The 22,633-nt window shown below is 45.2% G+C and overlaps 1 protein-coding gene across 1 annotated transcript in view; it reads left to right on the forward strand.

The window, feature by feature from the left end:
* The window catches only part of LOC110223951 (putative inactive 1-aminocyclopropane-1-carboxylate synthase-like protein 2), a 27,439-nt gene continuing 4,806 nt past the window's right edge, over positions 1-22,633 (forward strand). The window contains 13 exon segments of the mRNA XM_021009732.2: positions 1-1,672; positions 6,961-7,307; positions 7,309-7,557; positions 8,169-8,228; positions 9,357-9,427; positions 10,852-10,921; positions 12,465-12,531; positions 15,966-16,063; positions 16,284-16,361; positions 16,990-17,090; positions 18,579-18,668; positions 19,704-19,749; positions 19,844-19,985. Of these exon segments, the coding sequence (XP_020865391.2) occupies positions 970-1,672; positions 6,961-7,307; positions 7,309-7,557; positions 8,169-8,228; positions 9,357-9,427; positions 10,852-10,921; positions 12,465-12,531; positions 15,966-16,063; positions 16,284-16,361; positions 16,990-17,090; positions 18,579-18,668; positions 19,704-19,749; positions 19,844-19,985 (2,122 nt within the window). The 5' untranslated portion in view covers positions 1-969.

Raw genomic sequence — 22,633 nt, forward strand, 5'->3', positions numbered from 1 at the left:
ACCACTACCACCACTACCACCTTTCCTCCCGGTCTGGCCTTCGAGAGCTGTCCTGGACCACTGAGGACGCAGCCAGGCCAAGCCCCCAGCCCTACGGATCCGATCCGAGCCAAGCTACGGACTCCTGCTTCTAGGGGGACCCAGGGAGCCGAGGGAGAGAGCAGGGAGACAGGGAGGCTAAGGGGCCAGAGGACTCCTCTTTCCCCCAGCCTTCTCCTTGGGTCTTCACCGAGCCAGGAAAAGGGCCCGAGTCCAAATCCAGGCCTTTTACTGACAGTGTTACAAATCAACTATTTTACCTGATCCCAGAAAGCAGGTGGTTTTTTTTTTTAGACTTATTTTGCATTAGAGTGATGCGGTACCTTTGTTCAAGAGCCTCATTCTTTATATGAGGAAACTGAGGCCGGAGAGCTAAAGCCACTTATTCAGAGTCATCACCTAGCCAACTAGTCTTAGCCAGCAGCGCTGGATTATAGGGAGATTATAGGACTTTAACTTAGAGATCACGGGTTATCTAGCCAAGTCTAGCTTTCTTTTGCAGATGGGGAAACTGAGACCCAGAGAGGTTGCCTAAATGGAACTGAAAATCATAGGATCATGATTTAGCATTAGAAGAAAATCTTAGAAGTCATCTGGTTCTGTTCTCAGAGGAGGGATTGACCCAGACCGTACACTTAACGGTGGCAGAACAGGGATTTGAACAGAGGTCCCCTGATTCCTCTTTTTCCAGTACATCAGAGTTGCTTCTCTACTTTCTTTTCTCTAGTCTGACTCCAACTTTCTTTCTTCCTGTTTCCCCACTGAGTCCCATCCGGGACCGTAAAACTTCCGATTCACTTCTATTGCAGCCCAGCTTCGCATTTTCCTCCCAGTGGCACCATCTCAGCCTTTAAGGAAGTTTCCCTATCCTCATCTCCTCCCTTCCAACTCTCCAGGTCAGTCCATCTCCCTCCTTTTTCCCGCTTTTCCATGCCCCTCACGGCTCCTGTGGCGGGGGAGGGCAAGAGGACTGCTGCAGCCCGGGGTGGGCGCATGGATTTCCGGGGCCGGAAATACGAGCGAGGAAGCAACTGGTCGGATCCCGAGGTGATGGAGCTGCTCCAGCTGTGGGCTGACAAGTCGGTCCAGTTGGAGCTGGAGAGCTGTCTTCGGAACCAGCACGTCTTTAACCGGATCGCCGAGGTGCTCCGGGACAAGGGAATCCACCGCACAGGGGACCAGTGCCGGGAGAAGATCAAGAAGATGAAGCTGGAATATCGGAAGATCAAGGACAGCAACAAAGGCTCGCGGGGAGGCCGCACGTGGAAGTTCTATGAGGTCATGGACCGGGTCCTTACCACCAGGCCTTCCATGGCCTACAACCCCATGGTGGAGAATGTGGTCACTCAGCCCAGGTTGCCTGGAGACTTTGTTGAAAGTTACCATCATCACTTCACCCCTCCCAGCCTTCCTTTGGGTCATTCCCAGCACCCACCAGAGCTGATGGAGATCAAGTGTGAGCAGGTGGACTCAGATGAACAGGACCCCAGCCCTGAGCATCGTTCCCCCATGGTCTACCAGCCAACCTCCCCCAAGGACCAGCAAGCAGAGCACAGTTTTCTGGAGAGGGGGCAGATTGATTCCCCCCTCTCCAGGGTAGAGGTTCCCATCGAAACCAGTATCTCACCTTCAGGTAGGGGGCTGGCAGGGGAGGGAGCTGCATGGAATTCTCTGCCGGTAAAGGAGAGAGGCAGGCAAGGTGACTGTTAATAATATTATTCTGAACCTAGGCTTTCCTAGACTCCTAGAATGTTAGAACTGGAAGGGGTCAGCCTCTGGGAGATCTGCCCTGTATATTCATCATATGTCCATCCTGATTGGGTTCTCTGTAGATGGACAGGAGGGAGAGAGGGAGAGATGTCGTTTAAGTACAGATCATAGCTCAGTAGCTGCTAGAGCTGGAAGGACCCAGGGATCATCCAGGGCACCCTCATCATTTTACACATGAAGAAGCTGAGACTCGGTAAAGAGTGTGACCCACTCCAGGTCATGCCCCTAGTGAATGGAAGAACCAGGAATTGAATGACAGAATGGAAGCTCCTTGAGGGCAGGGAGCATTTCATTTCTTTGTATCCATAACATCTAGAAGGCATTTAATAAATGCTTATTGACTGATTAAATCTAAGTCTTCTGACTCCAAGTCCAGTGGTCTAAACTGCCACCTAAATAAGGTCTAAACAAGGGAATTTAGTAATTGAGGAGACCTGAATTCACTGTTGGGGAAACCTGGTGTCAAGAATGACTCAAGCGGGCCCAAGAAAACTGTACTATTGTCCCCCTCACCCCAAAGCATGCTGTCTTCCATGACCCATTTTCCTTCTCTGTCATTGTCTTCCTAACCCCTACTACTTCTCCACTACCCATCATTCTCCCAGATGTTATCACATCACCACCTTGTGTCCACATACAGCATCCCCTGGGACGTTCACAGTGACAGTGTGAGGCAAAGATCATAGCCTGCATTTAACAGATGAGGAAACAAAAGCAAATGAAAGGTTAAGTGATTTGTACCACAAAGTGACAGTGAGTCAGTTAGTAGAGCTGGGACTGGGTTCCAGGTCATCTTTTCTCTTTTCTCTGTGCTGTCTTGCCTCCTGTCCAAATCTTTGTTTTTTCCTTATGCCCTAGATGCCCCACATCCTGATCTCACCACCAAAGGTGAGAAAGAGTTTGGAGATGAGGACACTGAGACCTCTTTGGGGTCTAACTGGATCAGCCAGGGAGGTAAAGGGTATGATTGGCTTTCTGCAAGGCCAACTTCATGTACATCTGTCTGCACCTCGACCTGCTAATTAGGTTCCCCATGGGCAAGAGATAGAACCTGGCAAGGATCCTAGGTGTAGGGCTGGAAGGAAGCTTAGAGATCATGTAGAGCAACCCTCTCATTTTACAAAAGGGGAAACTGAGGCTCAAGAAGTGCTATGATTTGTCCAAGGTCATAATGGGTAAAGAGGAGAAAAGATGGAATAGTCTTAAGCTGAACTTTAAAAAAACATCCAATTCAAATTGTAGAAGCAGGTAGGGGGCATAATGGATGGAGTACTGGACTAGGGGTCTAAAAGACCTGAGTTCAAATCCTGACTCAGATACTAGCTGTAGAACCTGGGGCAAGTCATTTCACCTTGTGTCTAAAATGAAGAAGTTGGACCCAGTGGCCTTGAAAGTCTCTTTTGGCCCTAAATATATGTTCCTCTCCAAGGAGGGGATCCTGTGATCTCAAGGCCACATGTGACCCTCTAGGTCCTCAAGTTGGGCCCTTTGACTGAATCCAAACCTCACAGAATAAATCTCCCCCCATAAAAGTATTTATTCTGTGAAGTTTGGATTCGGTGGAAGGGTCCTACTTGAGGACCTGGAGGCCCTCGGTTCTCCACCCCTGCAAGTCTGGCCCACTATCTGGCACACAGTAGACAGTTTAATAATAAATGCTTGTCTATTGATTTTTCAGTGCCTATTGCATGGTAGGCACAGGGGATAAGTGATAAAGACAAAAGTGAAAGCGGGCCTTGCCCTCAGGAAGCTTATACTCTATTAGAATGAAATACAATCCACAGACGTAAGTGCAAGTATAGACAAAGTAATGTTTTGGAGAGGAAGGTGCACTAATAACTGGGAAGGAATAGGAAAGGCTTCATGTAGGACCTAGTGATGGAAGTGAGGAAGCAGTGTCCTCCAAGAATGAGGTGATTTAGGCAAAGGCATGGAGATGATGAAAAGATATGTTGGTAGGGTGGGGATGGGGAGGAGACACTAAATTAGCTAATGCTGCTAAAACAGGGGAAGTAAGGGAGAGTCATTGGGCAGCTAGGGGGCGCCCTAGTGCTCAGAGCACTGGATTTGGACTCAGGAAGACTCATCTTCCTAGCTGTGTGACCCTAGGCAAGTCACTTTACCCTGTTTGCCTCAGTTTCCTCATCTGTCAAATGAGCTGGAGAAGGAAGTGGCAGACCACTCCAGTATCCTCCAAGAAAACCCTGAATGGGGTCATAAAGAGTTGAACACGACTGAACAAGAGTGGAAAGTAAACCTGGAAAGGCAGTAAGGATGTACACGGCAGACTTGTTCACCTGCTATGTCTTGTTACAGTTTGAGTGGGGCAGGGATGAGAGCAGATTGGAGGAGGAGCCAGCCTGTTCGCCTCCATTCAAAATGAGCTGCAGTTAATACCCCTTCACCCAAGCTTTCCACATTTCTGAAGCCCAAACTCGACCAACTAGGACCATACTTGTGATCTGTGTCAACTCCATTCCACAAAATCCCATTAGGATTTTTTTCTTTATTAAGATTCTCAAGTCCTAGTCTTCCCCCCCCCCTCCAACTCTTCTCCTCCTTGCCTCTCATCCAGAGCCCTGCAGCCAAAATATCCATGAGGGTGGAGGCTCAGGGCCACCCAGCAAGTGGCAGAATCAAGACTCAAGCCCATGTCTTTTGCCTCCTAATTCAGGGCTCTGTTCACTAATACAACTTGCCCTTTGGAAATTTTGGTCAAAGATAACAGAAGATCCTAAGGTTCTGAGCTATGAAGGACCTCAGAGGCCATCTGGTTTAACCCCTCATTCTATAGATTGGGCAACTGAGGAAAATTTACTTTCCCAAGATTGGGAAAGGCAAATCTCTCAATGAGTGAGTTGGTGCAGCATTAAGTCTAGTTTAGGATTTAGGGGAATGGAAGGCCTCAGCCTTTGGTTAGAGTTTTGATTAGAGACGAAGGAAGGAAGTCCTTATCACTTCAGCATTCTGGAATTACCTTGGAAGTCTGGGCAATAAGGCTCCTTATGAAAGTGCTTCATATACCACAAATCAATATACAAATGAAAGCTATTATTATAAGCAGAGACAGCCTGATTCAAATCTTACCTGTGACGCTACCTTTGCGATCTTGGGCATCACACCTCTCAGCCTCAGTTTCTTCATCTGTAAAATGAAGATGGCTACCTGCAGTAGCCACTTCCCAGCATTCTAGGATTCTAGATCTAGAGCTGGAAGAGTTCTTAAAGGTCAGCAAGTCCAGTGTGTTCCTTTTACAGCTGAGACAACTGACATTCCAGGTTGAAAGATTTGCCTCAGGTCAAATAGGCAGTGATCATCAGAGGTGGGTTCTCTGTCCTACTTCGGGTATCACTAGTCCATGTTCTTTCCACTGGGCCCTGGAATATGCAGAAATATGGATGGCATTTCTACTTGACCTTGTCCCAAATGCCTCTCCATGTGACTTATTTTATTTTCAGTTCAAAATTCTTTCCATTCTCCTCCCCCCTGTTCCACACCCATTGAGAAGGCAAGAAAAAAAATTACAAATACGTGTAATTGTATACAATGAATGTCCACGTTAGCCATGTTAAAAAAAAAGTAAGAAAAAGAGAAAATGTGCTTTAGTCTACACTCTGAGCCCAGTCCCACTCTGTATGGTGGTGGATAGCACGTTTTATCATGAGTCTTTGGAATTGTGGTGGGCCATTGTCTCGGCTCTTTCAAAGTCTTTCAAAATTGAGTATCTTTCCAGTGTTGTTGTAATTGTATAAATTGTGTTCTGGTTCTGCTCACTTTACTTTGCATCGTATCATGTAAGTCTTCCGAGGTTTCTCTGGAATCATCCCTTTCATCATTCCCTACAGCACAATAATATTCCATCACATTCAGTTACCATAGCCTTTTCAGCCATCCCCCAATTGATGGGCATCCCCTCAGTTTTCAATTCTTTGCTACCACAAAAAGAGCTGCTGTAAATATTTTGCGAACATCTGGGTCCTTTTTCCCTTTCTTTGATCTCTTTGGGGCAGAGACTGAGTAGGGTTATTATTATGTCAAAAAGTGTGCACAGTTTAATAGTTCCAAATTGCTTTCCCTAATGGTTGGACTTATTTACAGCTTCACCAACAATGCATTAGTGTACCTATTTTCCCTTATTCTCTCCAGCATCTATCATTTCTTTCTTTTTTTGTCACCTTAGCCAATAAGATGAGTATGAGGAGGTAACTCATAGTAGTTTTAACGTGCCTTTCTCTAATTATTAGTGTGGTGCAGTGGATAGAGTGCCAGGCCTGGAGTTAGGAAGACCTGAGTTCAGATCTAGTCTCAGACACTTACTAGCTGTGTGACCTGGGGCAAGTCATTTAACCTCTGTTTGCTTTAATCCACTGGAGAAGGAAATAGCAAACCACTCCAATATCTTTGTCGAGAAAACCCCATGGATAGTGTTTAAAGTTTTGCAAAGCACTTTATATCTATGTATACATATATACATATATGTATTATCTCATTTTATCTTCATATTAGCCTTAATAGATAGTTGATATTATTACCCCCATTTTATGTTGTTTGTTTTCAGTTATTTCTGACTCCTTTGTGACCCCATTTGGGGTTTTCTTGGCAAAGATACTGGAGTAGTTTGCCATTTCCTTCTCCACCTCATTTGACAGATGAGGAAACTGAGGCAAACAGGGTTAAGTGACTTGCCCAAGGTCAAACAGCTAGTAAGTGTCTGAGGCTGGGTTTGAATTCAGGTCTTCTTGATTATTAACCCCCATTTTACCGATTTAGAAATTGAGTCTCAGAGACATCAAGTGAGTCATTAGACTCATAGATGTAGCATAGGAAGGAACCCTGATTGTCATCTAGTCCAGCCCTGAATTTTATAGGCACAGGGAGGTTAAGGGATTTACCCAAGGCCACAGAGCCTGGAAATATCAAAGGTAACATTTGAACCCAGGTCTCCCGATTGTGGCTCCTGTGCTTTTACTGCTGTACCAAATGGCTTGCCCAGCCCAGAGGGAGCCACTCATTCCTGAGATAAGGCAGCCTATCCTTGGAACTCTAAGGACCCTCCATTGAGTAATGACCTTGGGATGGTAGGTGAGGGGAGAGCTCCCATGCTGATGCCAAAGTCATGGCTCTCTCTCATCCTTGCCTCCATCTTTGCAGGTTTTGGTGAACCTAATCTAGCCTCCTCCTCCTCCCAGCTCCCAAGTGAGGGGCCCCAGCCTGAGTTTCCCACTGTACACTGCCTGAGGCGGAAGTGGAAGGGCTTGAGGGTCCGGGCCCCCGTGGATGAACTGCTGCTGAAGGTGCTGACATCCCAACAGGCCATGGAAGAGAGACTCCTGCATCTGGAGGAGCGGCGGGTACAGCGGGACCTGGAGCTGGAGGAGCGGCGGGTACAGCTAGAACAGCGGCGCCTCGAGTTGGAGCGGGAGCACGAGTTCCGAATGTTTGGCATCTTTGCCCAGATGCTCAGCATCCTTAAGCAGGGAAGTGGGGCTGCTCCCGGCCCCAGCAGCCCCAATGCCCTGGCAGGGCTTGGGCTTGGCCCCTGGCTATCCCAGGGGAGCCAGAATGTCCCAGGGTCCAGAACAAATGTCCGGGGTCTTCTCTGAGCCAAATAACCCCAGAGCCAAACACCTTCAGGGAAGTGCGTACCTCTCCAACAGAGGGACTGACATCAAATTCAGACATGGTGTCACTGAGGAGTTCATGGTGGCCTACGAGGCAGACAATTATGATGAAGACAAAAACCCCAATGTGAGTATGGCTGTCTTGGAAGCCTGAAGGTGAAGCTGGGTTGGAGGGATCTGACAAGGAGCAGTGGAAAGAGCTCTGGTCTAGACTACTCATGGCACCTGGGTTCCAATACTGCCACTGATGATCGCTAACTATCCTGGGCAAATCTCTTAAACTTTCCGGGCCTCAGTTTCCTTCTCTGTAAAATGAGGAGTTAGACTAGATGGCCTCTTTCCACTCTAGAGCTAAGATCTTGTGAGCCCAGTAAGTCCCCTGTCTCACTGACAGGGAACATTTTACCTCTGCTTCCAGGCCCGTGGGGTGGAGGCCCAGATATGTATCACAAAGGGGTTTCTGGTCCAGAATGTCCCAGTCCAGGTTCTGGAAACTCAACTGGAAAATTTGCTTTTCTCTGAGACTAGGAGAATCTGATATCAATGAGCCACCGTGTAGGGGACCGAGGCTTTGTTCTTTGCCTTGGCCTTCCTCTTTGGGAGCTGTTTCTTCTACTTTCTGCTCTAGGCTCCGTCCCTCACCCCTATCCAAAAGGAGGTGCCCCTGCCTACAAAGCAGCAGACTAAGGCTCGCCTTCAGAGCCAGCAGTGACCCCATTTTCTCCCTCCCTTCTTTAGGGCATCATTAACTTTGGGATCAGTGAAAACAAGCTCTGCTTTGATCTGTTGTCCAAACGGGTAAGTGTTGCCCTGGGTGTCCCTTTCTTTGTGTCCAGGTCAGTTTCAAAGGCCCCAGGTGAACAGAGGACAGAAGCAGAGAAGGTAATCTTCTACTTAGCAGAGCTTGGAGGCAGAAGGCCATTTGAGCATTGCCACTAAGCAGTCAAGAAGGAAAGTGATAATGTAGTAGAGAGGATAGAGAGCTGACTTTACTGTCAGGAGGACCTGAGTTCAAGTCCCACCTTGGACTTGCTGGCTTTGAGATCCTGGGAAAGCCCCTTAAACTCTCAATGTCCAGGTCATTCTTCCTAAGACTTTAAGTTGTGGAGAAATTGATAATCTGCATCGATAAAGAGAGCTTTCCCAACTATAGTCACCTATACCAATGAAATAACAGGTCTGGACCCCATCTCCCAATTAAAAGGAAGGCAGGGCAAAAGTATGTGGGCTTGGAAGGCACCAGCTATTGCCAATAACTCGGAGGTGGGTACCAGCTTCTCCCCAAGCCCTACCCCCTGCCCCCAAATCACCAATACCCAGGACTAACCTATAAAGCCAGAGCTAACCCAGGTTTTCCTAAATCAGCCCATATGTTTTAGAACTGACAGAAGGGAGTGTAGAAAAGCCAGGTGTGACTGTTTTGTCGCAGACCATCGTGGCTCTGGGGAGTCAAGCTACTTTGGTAGTCTTCTCTATGTGACTGTGTGTTACCCTGTGCTGTGGGTATTCCTTGAAGACAAGCTGCTGGAGGTCCTGAGACTCACCAAAGCATTGAGTAATATTGGCTATGTTACAAGGTCAGTGACAGCTGTGTCTTCGACATCTTTTGAGCCTTCCCCTGTTTTCTTGGGCAGGCTTGGGCCAGAGCTTGCAACACCCTGGAAGTAAGAATAGGTGGGACCCTCCCAGGTTGAATGTCTGGGAAGTATCATCTGCCAATTCTGTGGTTGTTATCTCTTAGTGAGAATTAAGGGGTAGATGTCTCAGCAGGCACCGTGGCAGATGGATGTAGAGGAACCTATGGTATTCATTTATAATATCAGCCTTTGTGTGTGGCCTGTGTGTGCGAATGATACCTGTGTGACTCACCTGGGTGGACTGTGTGCTGGAGTGCATCCTTAGGGCTGTCTTCCTTTTTGCCAACAGCTGACTCAGAGTGATATGCATCACATTGAACCTCCCTTACTGCAGTACCCAGACTGGAGGGGACACATGTTGTAAGTAGCCTGGGGTCCTGCCCTACTACCATTCAAAATCTGGCCAAGGTGAGCTGAGCAGGGCTGGGGAAGGGGGAAAGAGTGAGATACAGTGGACTGAGCCATGATTTAGAATCAGAAGACCTGGGTTCAAGTTCTGGCCTTCCTGCTTCTGACCAGTGTAATTTTGGGCAAGAGAAAGTTGGAGCAAGATGGAGATGGCATTTAAACTTGTTGGATTTCCCTTAGAATTTGAAGCTTTAGGCAGGCAGCCATGGTAGAGCAGATAAAGGGCTGGCCTAAGAAGTGGGAAGACCTGGGACCAAGTCCTACTTGTGACATATGCTAGTTGTGTGACCTTGGGTAAGTCCCTTATTAATGCTCAGGGCAACCTACCAATACAGTAAGTCACAGAGCTGTTTTGAGTCTGAATTAGCAGAGGGATTTTCCTTATTATGTATTCCCTATACTGATGAAACCACAGGTAAGTTTAAAAAAACTCAAAAAATAAGAAAAGGTCTCAAACTTCAAAATTGGAGATTTAAATACCTTTAATTGTAGAAAAGAAGTATTTCATTTCGAAGAGTCTTCATGTGGAAGAAGGATGAACTAACACATTTCAATACGATACAAGGAAAAGCTTCCCACCAAGTAGAGCCAGGAGTGTGCTGGCAAATATTTAAAAACCAGGCTCTCCAGGGGGAATAGCAACATCAAAAAACAACTTATGCACGCACGCATACACACACACACACACACACACACACACACACACACACTTAATATACATTATTTACATTTTCTCTATCACTTTCTTAAGTCTAGGCAATTGACAAAATAATAATTCAATCCCTGATTTGTAGTGATTTTTAATTTCTGAGATGTAAATGCTTATGCTGAAAATTTAACAATGGTCCTAGCTGGCCCCTTCATGTCTGTGAGTAAAGCTGCCCTAAAATAGAAAGTAGTGAGTTCCCCATCCCAAGAGGTCTTCAAGGAGAGCCTGGATGACATTGCTGAAGAGAGAATTCCTGTCCATGTATAGATAGGACTCAATGACTTCTGAGATCCTTTCCAACTCTGAGCCACTGTGATTCTATGCCTGTGTGTCTATGGTCCTTTGCATCTCAAATAGTCTGAGTCTAAAAGATGCATGGCCTCCTAGGGCCTGGTTCAGGGGAAATTGGGATAGTTTGTCATTCCATTCTAGCTTAGAGACATGTAGGGGTAGAGTCCTTGGTTCTCTCCTTGTCTGTTTGGGTAGGCAGGAAGGAGCCTCCCAGCAAAAGTTGAGACATTCCCCTGGCCATGGCTTGTGCCCAGTGGTGTGGAAAAGATCTTATGTTTAATCCAGAATGAGGACAATCTGGGGGAAGAAACCTTGTGCCTTGGGAGAAGCCATGGGTTCTCTGGTTAGTAGCTCTGTCTGTGTGTCTTTGTTACAGTCTTCGTGAAGAAATGGCCCGCTTCCTGACCTACTACTGCAAGGCTCCCACTCCACTCAAACCGGAAAATGTGAGTCACCAGCCCCATACCCTCTGGTGCCCTGCTGGTCCCAGAATAAAGAGCTTGTATTTATCTCATTTGAAAGAAAGGAAGAAGAAAGTGAGAGAAAGAGAAAGAAAAAGAAAGAAGGAAGGGAAAAAAGGAAGAAAGAGAAAGAAAGAGCAAAAGGAAGAAAGAAAATGAGAGAGAAAAAGAAGGATGGAAGGAGGGAAGAAAGAAAGCAAAAGGAAGAAAGAGAAAGAAAGAAGGAAGGAAAGAAGGAAGGAAGAACAAAAGAAAGGAAGGAAGAAAGAGAAAGAAAGAAAGAAGAAAGAAGAAAGAAAGAAAGAAAGAAAGAAAGAAAGAAAGAAAGAAAAGGGGGGAAGAGAAAGAAAGAAAGAAAGAGAAAGAAAGAAACAGCAAAGGGAAGGAAGGGAGAGAGGGAAAGAGAAGGAAGAAAGGAGAATAAGGGAGGTAAGGAGAGAGGAAAGGAAGGAAAGAAGAAGGAAAGAAAGAAAGAAAAGTTGGGCACCTTTTGTCCATTCAATCAATCATCATACATTTATTAAGTACTTATTATGTAGCAGACACTGTGCTAAGTACTAGGACTTCATAGAAAAAGCAAGAACTGTCCCTGTCCTCAAGCAGCTGACAGTCTAAGGGGAGAGATAACATGTAGGACAAATTTAAGAACAAGGATACAGGGTAGAGTCTGTGAGCTTTTCTCTCTAAAAGCTTGTCTTGCCTCCTTCCTAGTGCCAACCACTCTCATATTATCTGTGTGGCTTTGGTCAAATCACTTAGTTTCACTAGGCTTCAATTCCTCTTCTTTAAAATAAGAGAGTTCCTAAATATCTTTTTAATGGACCACCTAGTTTAGCATTACCACTTCTATGTTGTTCTAAACTTTTGCAAAACTAGGGACATTTGAGAATGTGATGATGATAATGATGATGTCCTGAATTAAGCAAATCATTATAACATGTAGGTATGGTTTACATTTAAAAAATCGTTCTTAGCAGTACTGTTCATTTCTTTTTCATTGCTTATTACCTCACTGTGAAGGTCCAACTTGCTTCTTAAGAATTATTTTATAGAATTGTGTTTATACTATAAAAAAAATTTCATGTTTAAAATTGTCGAAAAATAAATAAAATAAGAGAGTTCAATTAGATGACCTCTAAGGTCCCTTCCTACTCTAAATATTTGATCGTATATCCCACAATTCTGTTTGGGTTTGCTGTCCCTTCCCAGGAGCTCTCCCACCCATCTCTGGACTGCCTGGGGTTGTCAAGAATGGACAGAGACATGTCCCTTGGGTTGGAGCCTTGGTGTGAATTGAGGCTGATAGGGAAATCTGGGCTTTTCAGACGTGAGCATGGGCAGTGGAGGTGTGGAAGAGGAGAGCTGTTTCCTCCATAGCGGTTAAGTGAGGTCAGGGCCTCTTCTGAGTTCTCTCCTTTCTCCCTTTTGGGGGTGGTATTCAGGGCTGCTAGCTCAGTTTAAAGTTGGCAGTTATTGGCCCTGTGGATGCTGGATACATCTTTGAAACTGATGTGTTGTTTGTCCTTAGGTAACCCTGTTCAACGGCTGCAGCTCTGTCTTCTCAGCACTGGCCACAGTTCTGTGTGACCCTGGGGGTAAGTAGGTGCTGTCCAAGCTATCTATGTTTGAGAGGTTATCATGGTGCAGTAAGGTGATTTTTGCATTTAGAATGAGGGAACCTGAGTTTGAATCTTCCATTTAACAATGTACTAGCAGAATGAGTCTAGGAAACACCACACCTTTCCAAAATGATTTCCTCATTTCCATACCTTTCTAAAACTATTTCCTCATTCTAAAATGATTCCTCAAAATAGGAATAAATAATGTTTGCATTCCCTATCTTTTAGGGTTATTGTGAGGCTCAGTTGAGACAATTTCTGTAAAACCCTTTGTAAACCTGAAGGGGCTATAATAATGTTAGCAATTATTGTCATCCTTTGAGAATGTATTGCATTTTATTTTGAAGCAACCGTCATTTGGAACCAAGTCAGGTAAATGAGGTGGGTGATCAAGTTGGGAAATATTGTTTATTGTTCAGTAATAAGATAAGAGTATAAATAATGGGTGTAGTGGGTGAGTGGGGGTACATTAATAAGCCTAGAATGAACCCTGAATGAGGAAAATTTTTGGAAGAAACTCTCTGCCTTGCAACAGTGGAAATTGCTTCTATATATAACCTGTTGGAGGAGTAAATATAGCAATAGATACACACACAAATTAACAGGACACAAAGTCCAAGAAAGGAGCTAGCAATAAAATCCATGACCTTACTAAGATACCTCCACTTATCTGTCAGATCTATTACTTTATACTCATACCTTATTACTGGGCTATAAATAACATGAGGAGCAACATGGCTTGAGAATTATATTTAAAAGGAAGAAGGTAGGTAATAAGGAGAAACAAGAGTAGCATTGTTTATTAAGAAGATATACTCATGTCAGGAAACCTAGGAACCAGAGTAGATAAGCATGTTCGAAAACATTTGGGTGAAAACCAACCAAGGTAGGATCAGAAGCAATATTGTCATTGGAGTGTACTACAGACCACCTGGACAGAAAGAAGAAATAGATGATGAGTTTGGGAAACATATTACAAGCCTAACACAGAGACATGATATGGTAGTAATGAGGGACTTTAGTTATCTAGACAGCTTCTGCAGTTCTTGCTTCCCAGAACCAATCTGATAACACTTTCTCAGCTGGCCTTCGTGATCATTTCATCTTTCAAAATGTGTAGAGCATTGCATTAAGGACAACAACGTGAACTCTCTTCTGGACCTGATTTTTACCAATGAGAAACTGATCTCTAAAACAGAAATGATAGGACTGTAGAGAAAAAATGACCACTCTAACTTAGAATTTGTGATAGAAGCAGGGGAATGCCCTAGAATCAGGGATTCTTACTTGAGAGTCCATGAACTTGTTTTAAAAATATTTTAATAACTGTATTTCAATATTTATGTTACTTTTGTAATCCTATATATTTTATGCATTTAAAAACACAATTCTGAAAAAAACCCCCACAATTCTGAGGAATCTGTAGGCTCCCCTAGACTGCCCAAGGAGGTCCATGACACGAACAAACCAAGAACCTTTGTTCTGGACATAGTTTGCCAGATTTTAGCAAAGAATTTGGCAAAGCCTTTTATGCTATACTTGTGGACAAGATGGTGTAACATGGGCTGGATCATAATATAGTGAGATTCAGAACTGATAAACATGACTGGACCCATTTATATGAACTTGAAAGGAGGTCTCCAGTGGAATGTCCAATATTTCTAAGCCTACTCCAGGGCCCATTTTTATCAGTGACTCAGAGGCATATATAGCATGTTTATCAAATGTACCAATGAATCAGGTCCAAGATGGATAGATAACACATTATATGACAAAATCCAGATCCAAAAAAGATCTTGACAAGTTAAAACATTAGGCTGAGTTGGGTTTTTTTTGTTTTTTTGTTTTTGCTTTTTTTGGTGAGGCAACCGGGGTTAAGTGACTTGCCCAGGGGTCACCCAGCTGGTAAGTGTCAAGTGTCTCAGGCCAGATCTGAACTCAGGTCCTCCTGGCTCCAAGGGTGGAGCTCTATCCACTGTGCCACCTAGCTGCCCCTTAGGCTAATTTTAATGGAAGGAAGGAAGCATTTATTAAGTGGCTACTATGTGCCAGGCTTTGTAAGCACTTTTATAAATATTAACTTATTTAATCTTCACAGCAATCCTGCAAGGGAAGTGCTTTATTATTATCCAGTTTTAAGTTAAGGAAACTAAAGCAGACAGAGGTTAAGTGACTTTCCCAGGGGCACACAATTAGTGTCTGAGGCCAAATTTGAACTCAGAGCTTCCTAAAACCAGGCCCAGTACTCTATCTGCTGCACCCTGTAGCTGTCACTGGTGGTAAAATGTAACGGATATCATTGTGAAGTCTTTCCCTTGGGCTCACAAAATCAACCACAGAAGTCCAAGATGGGTGAGGCATGGCTAGCCAGAACCATATCTGAAAAAAATCTGGAGGTTTTTGTGAGCTGCAAGCATAGAATGAATCAATAATATAATGTGACAGGTTAAAACAAACAAAAAACCCCTAAAATGTCACCTTAGATTCTATTAAGCAAAACACAGCAGCCAGGTCTAGGGAGGTAATGGTCACCCTGTACTCAGCCCTGCTCAGACCATATCCAGATGGTGATGTTCAGTTCTGGAGACCATGTCTTAGAAGGGCCATCTATGAGGTGAAGCGTTTCCAGAGAAGAGTGAGCTTAGTGTCGGGTCATTGAAGGGAATGGAGGCTGGTTAGCCTGGACAATAAGAGACTACTGAAGGTCATGATATCTGCCTTCATAGAGGCAGGTAGGTGGCACAGCAAAAGTGCTAGATCTGAAGTCAGGAAGACCTGAGTTCAAATCCTGCCTCAGATGTGTCCTCGCTGTGTGACCCTGGGCAAGTCATGTACTTGCTTTTTACTTTTACTGCCTTAGTTTCTCAACTGTAAAATGGCCATCATAGTAGAAGCACCTAACCCTTCACCCAGTCCCCCGGGTTGTTGTATGGATCAGATGAGACAACATTTGTAAAACTCTTTGTTAACCTTAATGTGCCTTATAAATACTAGCATTATTGTTTTGTATTAAAAGAGCCTTCTTGTGGAATAGAGATTAGATTTGCTCCTTGTGACCCCAGAGGGCAAACCTCGAATAGTGGGTGAAAGAAGAGCAGCATATTTAGAACTGATGTGAAAAATTTACTAATTAAAGCCATCTACAAATGTGATGGGTTCTGGAGACAGTGGCTTTCCCTTCTCTTGAGGTTTTCATGCAAATGGTGGATGACCACTTGGGTGTGTTTTAGAGGAAGCGTTCAGCTATCACTTCAATTGGACAGCCTCTGAAACCCTTTTCAGCTCAAAGGCTCTCCTATAATGTAATCTGGAGAAAAGCATTTTAGATTGGTTCCATCGACCTGGGTGGAAAGGGTGCTCTGGGTGCCAGAGGCTGGAGGCTGATGACATCTTTTCTCCCCTTATTTCAGAAGCTCTTATGATCCCTACTCCCTTTTATGGTGGAATCAGCAACAGTGTCTACCTCTATGGGAATGTCCAGCTGGTCTTTGCTCACCTGGACAGCAAGGTCAGAGCTGGGCCCCCCTCTCACTGTCCATCCAGGTGGTGCTGAACTTCCCTGGAAATGATGCTCAGACTGGGTTTATGGCTACCTTGGATCAGGAGAGTACTCCAGTTGGGAGGCAAGGGACTGCTCCTTGAGTTGGTGATTTTAGGGAAGGGGAACCAAAGTCCTGAGATGGTGATTCAAGCTGGTGAGCCTCAGCCAGGGTTTGGGTTTATTCCAGATCACAGAAGCCAACACCCGCCCCTTCCAACTTACTGTAGAGAAACTGAAGATGGCCTTGCAGGGAGCCAGATCTGAGGTAAGAGAAGAACTGTAACCATGGGGTGGTCTCTGCTGATAGAGGAAGAGAGCCAAGTATTCTTCGAGTCATGCAACATACACTTATTAAGCACCTCCTGGATGAAATGCAATGTGGTGGGCATTAGGGAGAGAGAAAATTTAGGCAAGGTAACGGCCCCATCCTTGGGGAGTTTACAGACAAACTCAGAGAATTTGGGTACTCCAGGGTCCTGTACTCACTCAGTAAATGTTTGTTGAGTTGAATTGAATTCAGTTTAATTCCACTGAATTACCAGTCTCCTGGCCTTTGCTCATCTGGAAGGAACAGGGTTGTAGCTAGCTCCCTCTGGGAAGCCAGATTCTCTTCGCCTTTCTATTGTCAAAGTGAAGGCTTGTTTCTTTAGACGACAGCCACTGGATACTAACATTCAGCCATCCCTTTCTTCTCATGCTGCTGCAGATGCATAAGAGATGAACATCTTTTGGTTCTCTTCTGTCTGCCCTGATGGAAGGTGCTCAGGCCCTGAAGGCTGAGTTAAGGGACCAAGTCAGACCATGAATTAGTTATGAGTTCAGGAGCTTGGGGCTGAGGCTGGGTTGGCATAGAATGGTCTATACTAGTCCCCTGATGCTCAGCTTCATTTCAGGGGGTACATGTCAAAGGTCTCATTCTCATCAACCCCCAAAATCCATTGGGTGACATCTACTCCCAAGAAGAGTTGCTGGAATACCTGGAGTTTGCCAAGAGGTACGATCATCTATCTCTCTCCCTCTGTTCCACAGGCTAGAGGAGGGAACCCCACTCTATGCAGTCAAGAAGTCAAACTGGGGCAAAAGACAAGGAACAGTAATAGTTTTAATATCTCATATTTGTTTAGTGATCTATGCTTTCCCAAATGCTCCATATAATTTTCAATCACTAGGTCCTAAAAACAATCCTGTGAAGTACAAAAGATACATAATATCCTCATTTTTCAGATGAGGAAAATGGAATCTACAGAGGTGAATTGGTTCACCCAGGGTCATAGAGCAGGTTAGAAGCAGAGCTGGGGCCAGAACTAACCCTCTTCAGATGATTTTTGGGCTTGGGCTGTTTCTGTTCCTGTTAACAAATCTGGGTCACCATGGGAGGTCAATGGAGTAATATTCCTAAGCCTTGAGAAAGACTTGTGATTCTACCTGAAGAAAGAGCAAACCTCAGAAGATTTGCCAAGGGGTCTGGCCCATAGTGTCCGCTCCTGGATGACCCAGGTACTCTAATCAAGGAGGAGAGAGTGGATGGAAGACTGAACCTGGAGTCAGGAAGACCTGGGTTCAAATCTTGCTTTTGACACTTCCCATTTGCATAAAGTAGTGAGGTGGTTCAATGGGTAGGGCACTGAGCCTGGAGTCAGGAAGGCCCGAGTTCAAATTCAGCCTCAGACACGTCCTAGCTGTGTGACTTTGGGCAAGTCACTTAACCTCTGTTTGCCTCAGTTTCCTCACCTGTAAAATGAACTGGAGAAGGAAATGGCAAACCACTCCAATATTTCTGTCAAGAACATCCAAATGGGATCACGGAGAGTCAGACACAACCGAAAAATGACTTAACAACAACAAAAGGGAGGTGAGAATTGCATCTGCCTCCTAAGATTGTTGTGAGGAAGATCAACTGAGATAATATTTGTAAAGTACTCAGAACAGTACCTAGCACACAGTAGCTGCTATATAAATTTTAGTTATGATTGTTAAGCGACTCTGGGCAAGTTATTCAGCTTCTCACAGCACATGGGTCATGTAGCCCTCACAGGGTGGCTGTGAGGATGGAATTAGAAAGACTTTGTAAAGCATTTTGCAAACTTATATCACTTTCTTTCACCAGTGGAAACCAAGGGCATGAGGGATGGGGGCTGCTCTTATTGTCCATATTCTTTGGGTTTTTCCAGTGGGAGTTGGGGAGAATGGGCCCAAGATGCGGAACCTGAGGCAGAAGGGATGGCACCAGGCTGGGGATCATGGAAAGATCTTTGGACCTAGCTTGGAATCCCAGCTCCTTGGCTTGCCATATGGGTGGCTTTGGGGCAAGCTGTTAGCTTCTCCATGTGCTGTGGGAGAGGGTGATGCCCCATGTTATTGGCCCTTCTGGGGATGCTTGGGCAGTTAATATAACTGTGGTAATCCTCGTGGGGAGCAGACCCATTGAGCTCAGAAGGATGGTACCGAACACGCTAGAACTGTCCTCCCTCCCCAATGCTAGGCATGAGCTGCACGTCATCCTGGATGAGCTCTACATGCTGTCAGTGTTTGATGAGTCGGCCACATTCCACAGTGTGCTGAGCATGGACAGGTGAGCTGGCAAACTCTGGCATGTGGGGGGAGGGGGAGGGAGTGGGAAGTATTTCGTCTTCACCAGGTCATTCTCTCTTATTCCTCTTAAACAATGAGCCACTCTCACTCAGAACCTGTATAGCTTGGCATTCACCCCAAAGCCATGGTGTCAAATGGAGGCCACCAAATCATGCATAAGGATCCCTGCATGTCACACATTGATTAGAAAACCACACTTGTATATTTTTTATTAATATATTAACCCATTAAAATCAGATAGGATAGTTTTATTTCATAATTTATAATAATTTATCTTATTTTAATTAGTTTGGGCTACGCTTGGGAGTGTCATGGTCCACATGGGGTGTGTTTGACACTTCTGCCCCCAAATATTAACTGAAATCAGGCAGTGAGGGTAGTTGAGCTGAGGAGGTGGGCAGGTAGCAGCTGCTGCCCACAGCCCAAATGAGGGCACCAGCTCTTTCCTACTATAAGCCTGTTTTCAGACACTAGTTAAACGTAGAGAGAGATCCAGAATGATTTTCCTAAAATTGTTCCCTGCTTGGGAATGCTTGTGTATCAGGCTGTGCTTCAGGATGCCTGAGGTCTTAGGAATGAAACACCAAAGGCGGGTGATAATTATGCTTTGCTATAGACATTCTTAGAGTATAACCACATGTGCTAGCATGCCCTTGGGGATCATTCTTATTGGACTTTCCCCTTCAGGGAAGGCACACCCAGTTTGTGCTCTCTATACATACCTGTGCTCTGTTACAAGGCCAGCAACAGCTGCATCCTTGACAATAGCCTCTGCCTTTCCTTCTTCTCATGAGTTGGCCAGTGTCAGACATCATGGAACACTTACAGTCAGGGCTTACATGACCCTGATAGTATAGACTTCTTTCTACTTCAGAAAAAGAACATCTCCCTTGACCGTGCTCACTGAAAGTAATGCTGAGTCCTGTGCCCTGACAGTAACCTCTGATAACGTGATGCCATTCCAGAACTGATACCAACTCTCCCATAACCCTGCCTCCTCTTGTCCTTCCTGCAGGCTGCCAGACCCTCAAAGGACCCATGTCATGTGGGGAACCAGCAAGGTGAACACCATAGTTTTATAATGCCTAGAGAGGAGGAGTAGAAACAGCTGAGAGGGGCGTCGTGACAGATTGTCTGGGTGTGCCTTCTCTCTAGGACTTTGGTGTATCGGGGATCCGTTTTGGTGCGCTCTACACAGAAAACAGGGATGTATCCAGTGCCGTGGCCAAGCTCTGCTACTTGCATGGCCTCAGTGGCATCATCCAATACCAGATGGCTCAGCTGCTGCGGGACCATGGTGACTGTTTGGACCCAGCGGTGGTGGGAGGTCGGAGGTGGGATGGATTCAGTGAGATGCTAGGAGGTTTCATCATTTATGGTACAGAATTCTCTCCACCACCCTGTCCCGAATACTCCCTCCTTTCTGGGGTTTTTCTGCTTTGGGCCTCTCTTGTTCCTCCTACTCTGCTTGGTACCCCTCCTCCCTCTCTGATCACTCTTGGGTTTCCCTTTGCTTTATTGTCATCCATGTCCTCCTCCTTAACTATGAGTCCTCTTTCTTTTCTTTCTCTATGTCCTATCTCTTGGTGACCTCATCAGCTTCTGTGGGACAACTGTATGCATTTGACTCAATTTCTCATCTGAGCTCCAGGCCTGCATCACTTTGGACATCTTCACCTAGAGGTGCCATAGATATCTCCAACCCAGTGTGTCAGAAATGGAACATGGTATCTCCTCCTTCCTCCCTAACTCCTTCTCCAAACTCTTCTATTTTTTCTTTTTTTTCTTTTTTTTAAGGCAGTTGGGGTTAAGTGACTTACCCAGGGTCACACAGCTGGTAAGTGTCAAGTGTTTGGTCTGAGACCGGATTTGAACTCAGGTTCTCCTGACTTCAGGGCTGGTGCTCTATCCACTGTGCCACCTAGCTGCCCCTCTTCTATTTCTTTTAAGTCCACCACTGTCCTTCCTTCCAGTCACCTAACTTTTCAACTTTGGAGTCACCCTTGACTCCTTCTCCCTTCTTCATCTCCCTACATCCAGTTACTTGACAAGTCACATCAATTCTGACTTCACAACATCTCTTGTGGGCACCCCTACTTCTCTCCAGTCACATGGCTACCACCTTGATTCAAGCCTTCATCATCTCTCATCTGGACTATTGCACTAACCTCCACTTTGAAATCCTGGCTTCTAGTCTCTCAATCAATTAGTCAACCAATGAACACTTACCATGTATCAGGCACTATGTCGGGCACCAGAAATACAAAGACAAAAACAAAGGTCTTTGCCCTCAAGCAGCTTATATTCTCTTAGAAGAGACATGTACACGTAAGAAATTACTAAATGTTAGAAAGTGAAAGTGCTCAGGTATGGCATTGAGGAAGGGATTCTAAGAAGCTGTGTGGTGAGGAAGGAGTACATTCCAGGCCTTCAGGGCAGCCTGCAAAGACATGGGGACAAGAGATGGAATCCCTCACATGAGGAGCATCTAGACCACTTTAACTAGACTGGAATCCAAGCCATTCTTCTGCACAGCTTCCAAAATTATTTTCCTGAAGCACAAGTCTGTCCGTCATTCCTGTGCACAAAAACCATCATGAGCTTCCTGTTTTCTCCCGAACAAAATACAAACTTTTCAGTTTGTCATTTAAAACCCTTCACAGTCTAGGTCTCCCTGCCTTTCCAGCTTTGTTTTGAATTCTCTAAATTGCAGCTAAGTTGGCCCACGTGCTGGTCCCTAACCTGAGCCCTACAGCTCCTGCTGTCATGTTTGCCCAGACTACTCATCAAACCTAGGGTATTCTCCTTCTCAGAATCCTCAGCTTCTCTGCCCCTTAGAATCTTAGCTCAAGTTCAAAGTCCAGCTCACGGGCCAGATCCAGTGGGAAGCCTTCCTTGATGCATATAGTTGTTAGTATTCTTTCCCTTCTCCTCAAATTATTCCAGATATATTTAATGGTCCACATGTTGTAGCAGGCTCCACTCCTCAGTAGATTGTCAGTTTCTTGAGGTCAAAGATTGCTCTTTTTTTTGGTATTCTAGTACCTAGCACATAGTCAGTACTTAATAAGTGATTGCCTCCCTGGACCTCAGATCTGTCATATGGAGTGTGAGGCAGTTGGCCTGGATGGCCTTTGGAGGCCCCGCCAGCTCCAGGTCTCTGATATTTCAGTTCTGTGATTATTGGCATTGGACGTGGAGGTGGCATAACTGAACTCAGCTCAGAGCTTTGAAGGCGCCTCAGAAACCACCAAAGCTAACCTCCACCTGCCACACACATCAGAAGTGGTCCTTGAAAATTTCCAGTGAAGGTGACTCCTTCCCTCCCTCCTCCCTCCATCCCTCCTTCCGTCCTGAGGCAGCCCCTCCCATCTGGGACAGCACGAACTGTTAGGCATTAAGCCTAAATCTACCTCAGAGTAACTTCCACATTACTCTTTTCCTTGCCCTGTGGGGCCAAAGAAAACGAGTCTGATCCCTATTCCAAAGAACAGCCCTTCAAACTTGTGAAGAATTTGTCTCCTCCATGTCTTTCCTTTCCTGTCCAAATATATCATTTTTTCAATAAATCTTTGTTTACAGTGTCCCAAAGGTCTTGGTACCATTTTAAGCTTTAATAGCCTAAATTTAAACATACTGGCTTTCATAGTTTCAAACTTTACTAAATGGCCCAACTGGTCAATTTCCTTCCCAAAATGTGTTGCCCATAACTGAATGAAACACTCTGGGTATGTTCAGATTTGGCATAATAGCCTGTATTCAAGAGAGGTATCACGTGTGGTAGAAAGCCTTCTCCACTAGCACAGTACGCAGCACATAGTAACTGCTTAATAAATACTTGATTAATTTGGGACTCTGAGGGTCTGGCTTAAGTCATCAGGCATTTATTAATCACCTACTATATGCCATGGTAAATGAAGGATGGCAAAAAACAGTGCCTGTCCC

This window comes from Phascolarctos cinereus, unplaced genomic scaffold (assembly GCF_003287225.1).
Source record: "Phascolarctos cinereus isolate Bilbo 61053 unplaced genomic scaffold, phaCin_HiC Scaffold_9;HRSCAF=440, whole genome shotgun sequence".
Taxonomy (NCBI): domain Eukaryota; kingdom Metazoa; phylum Chordata; class Mammalia; order Diprotodontia; family Phascolarctidae; genus Phascolarctos; species Phascolarctos cinereus.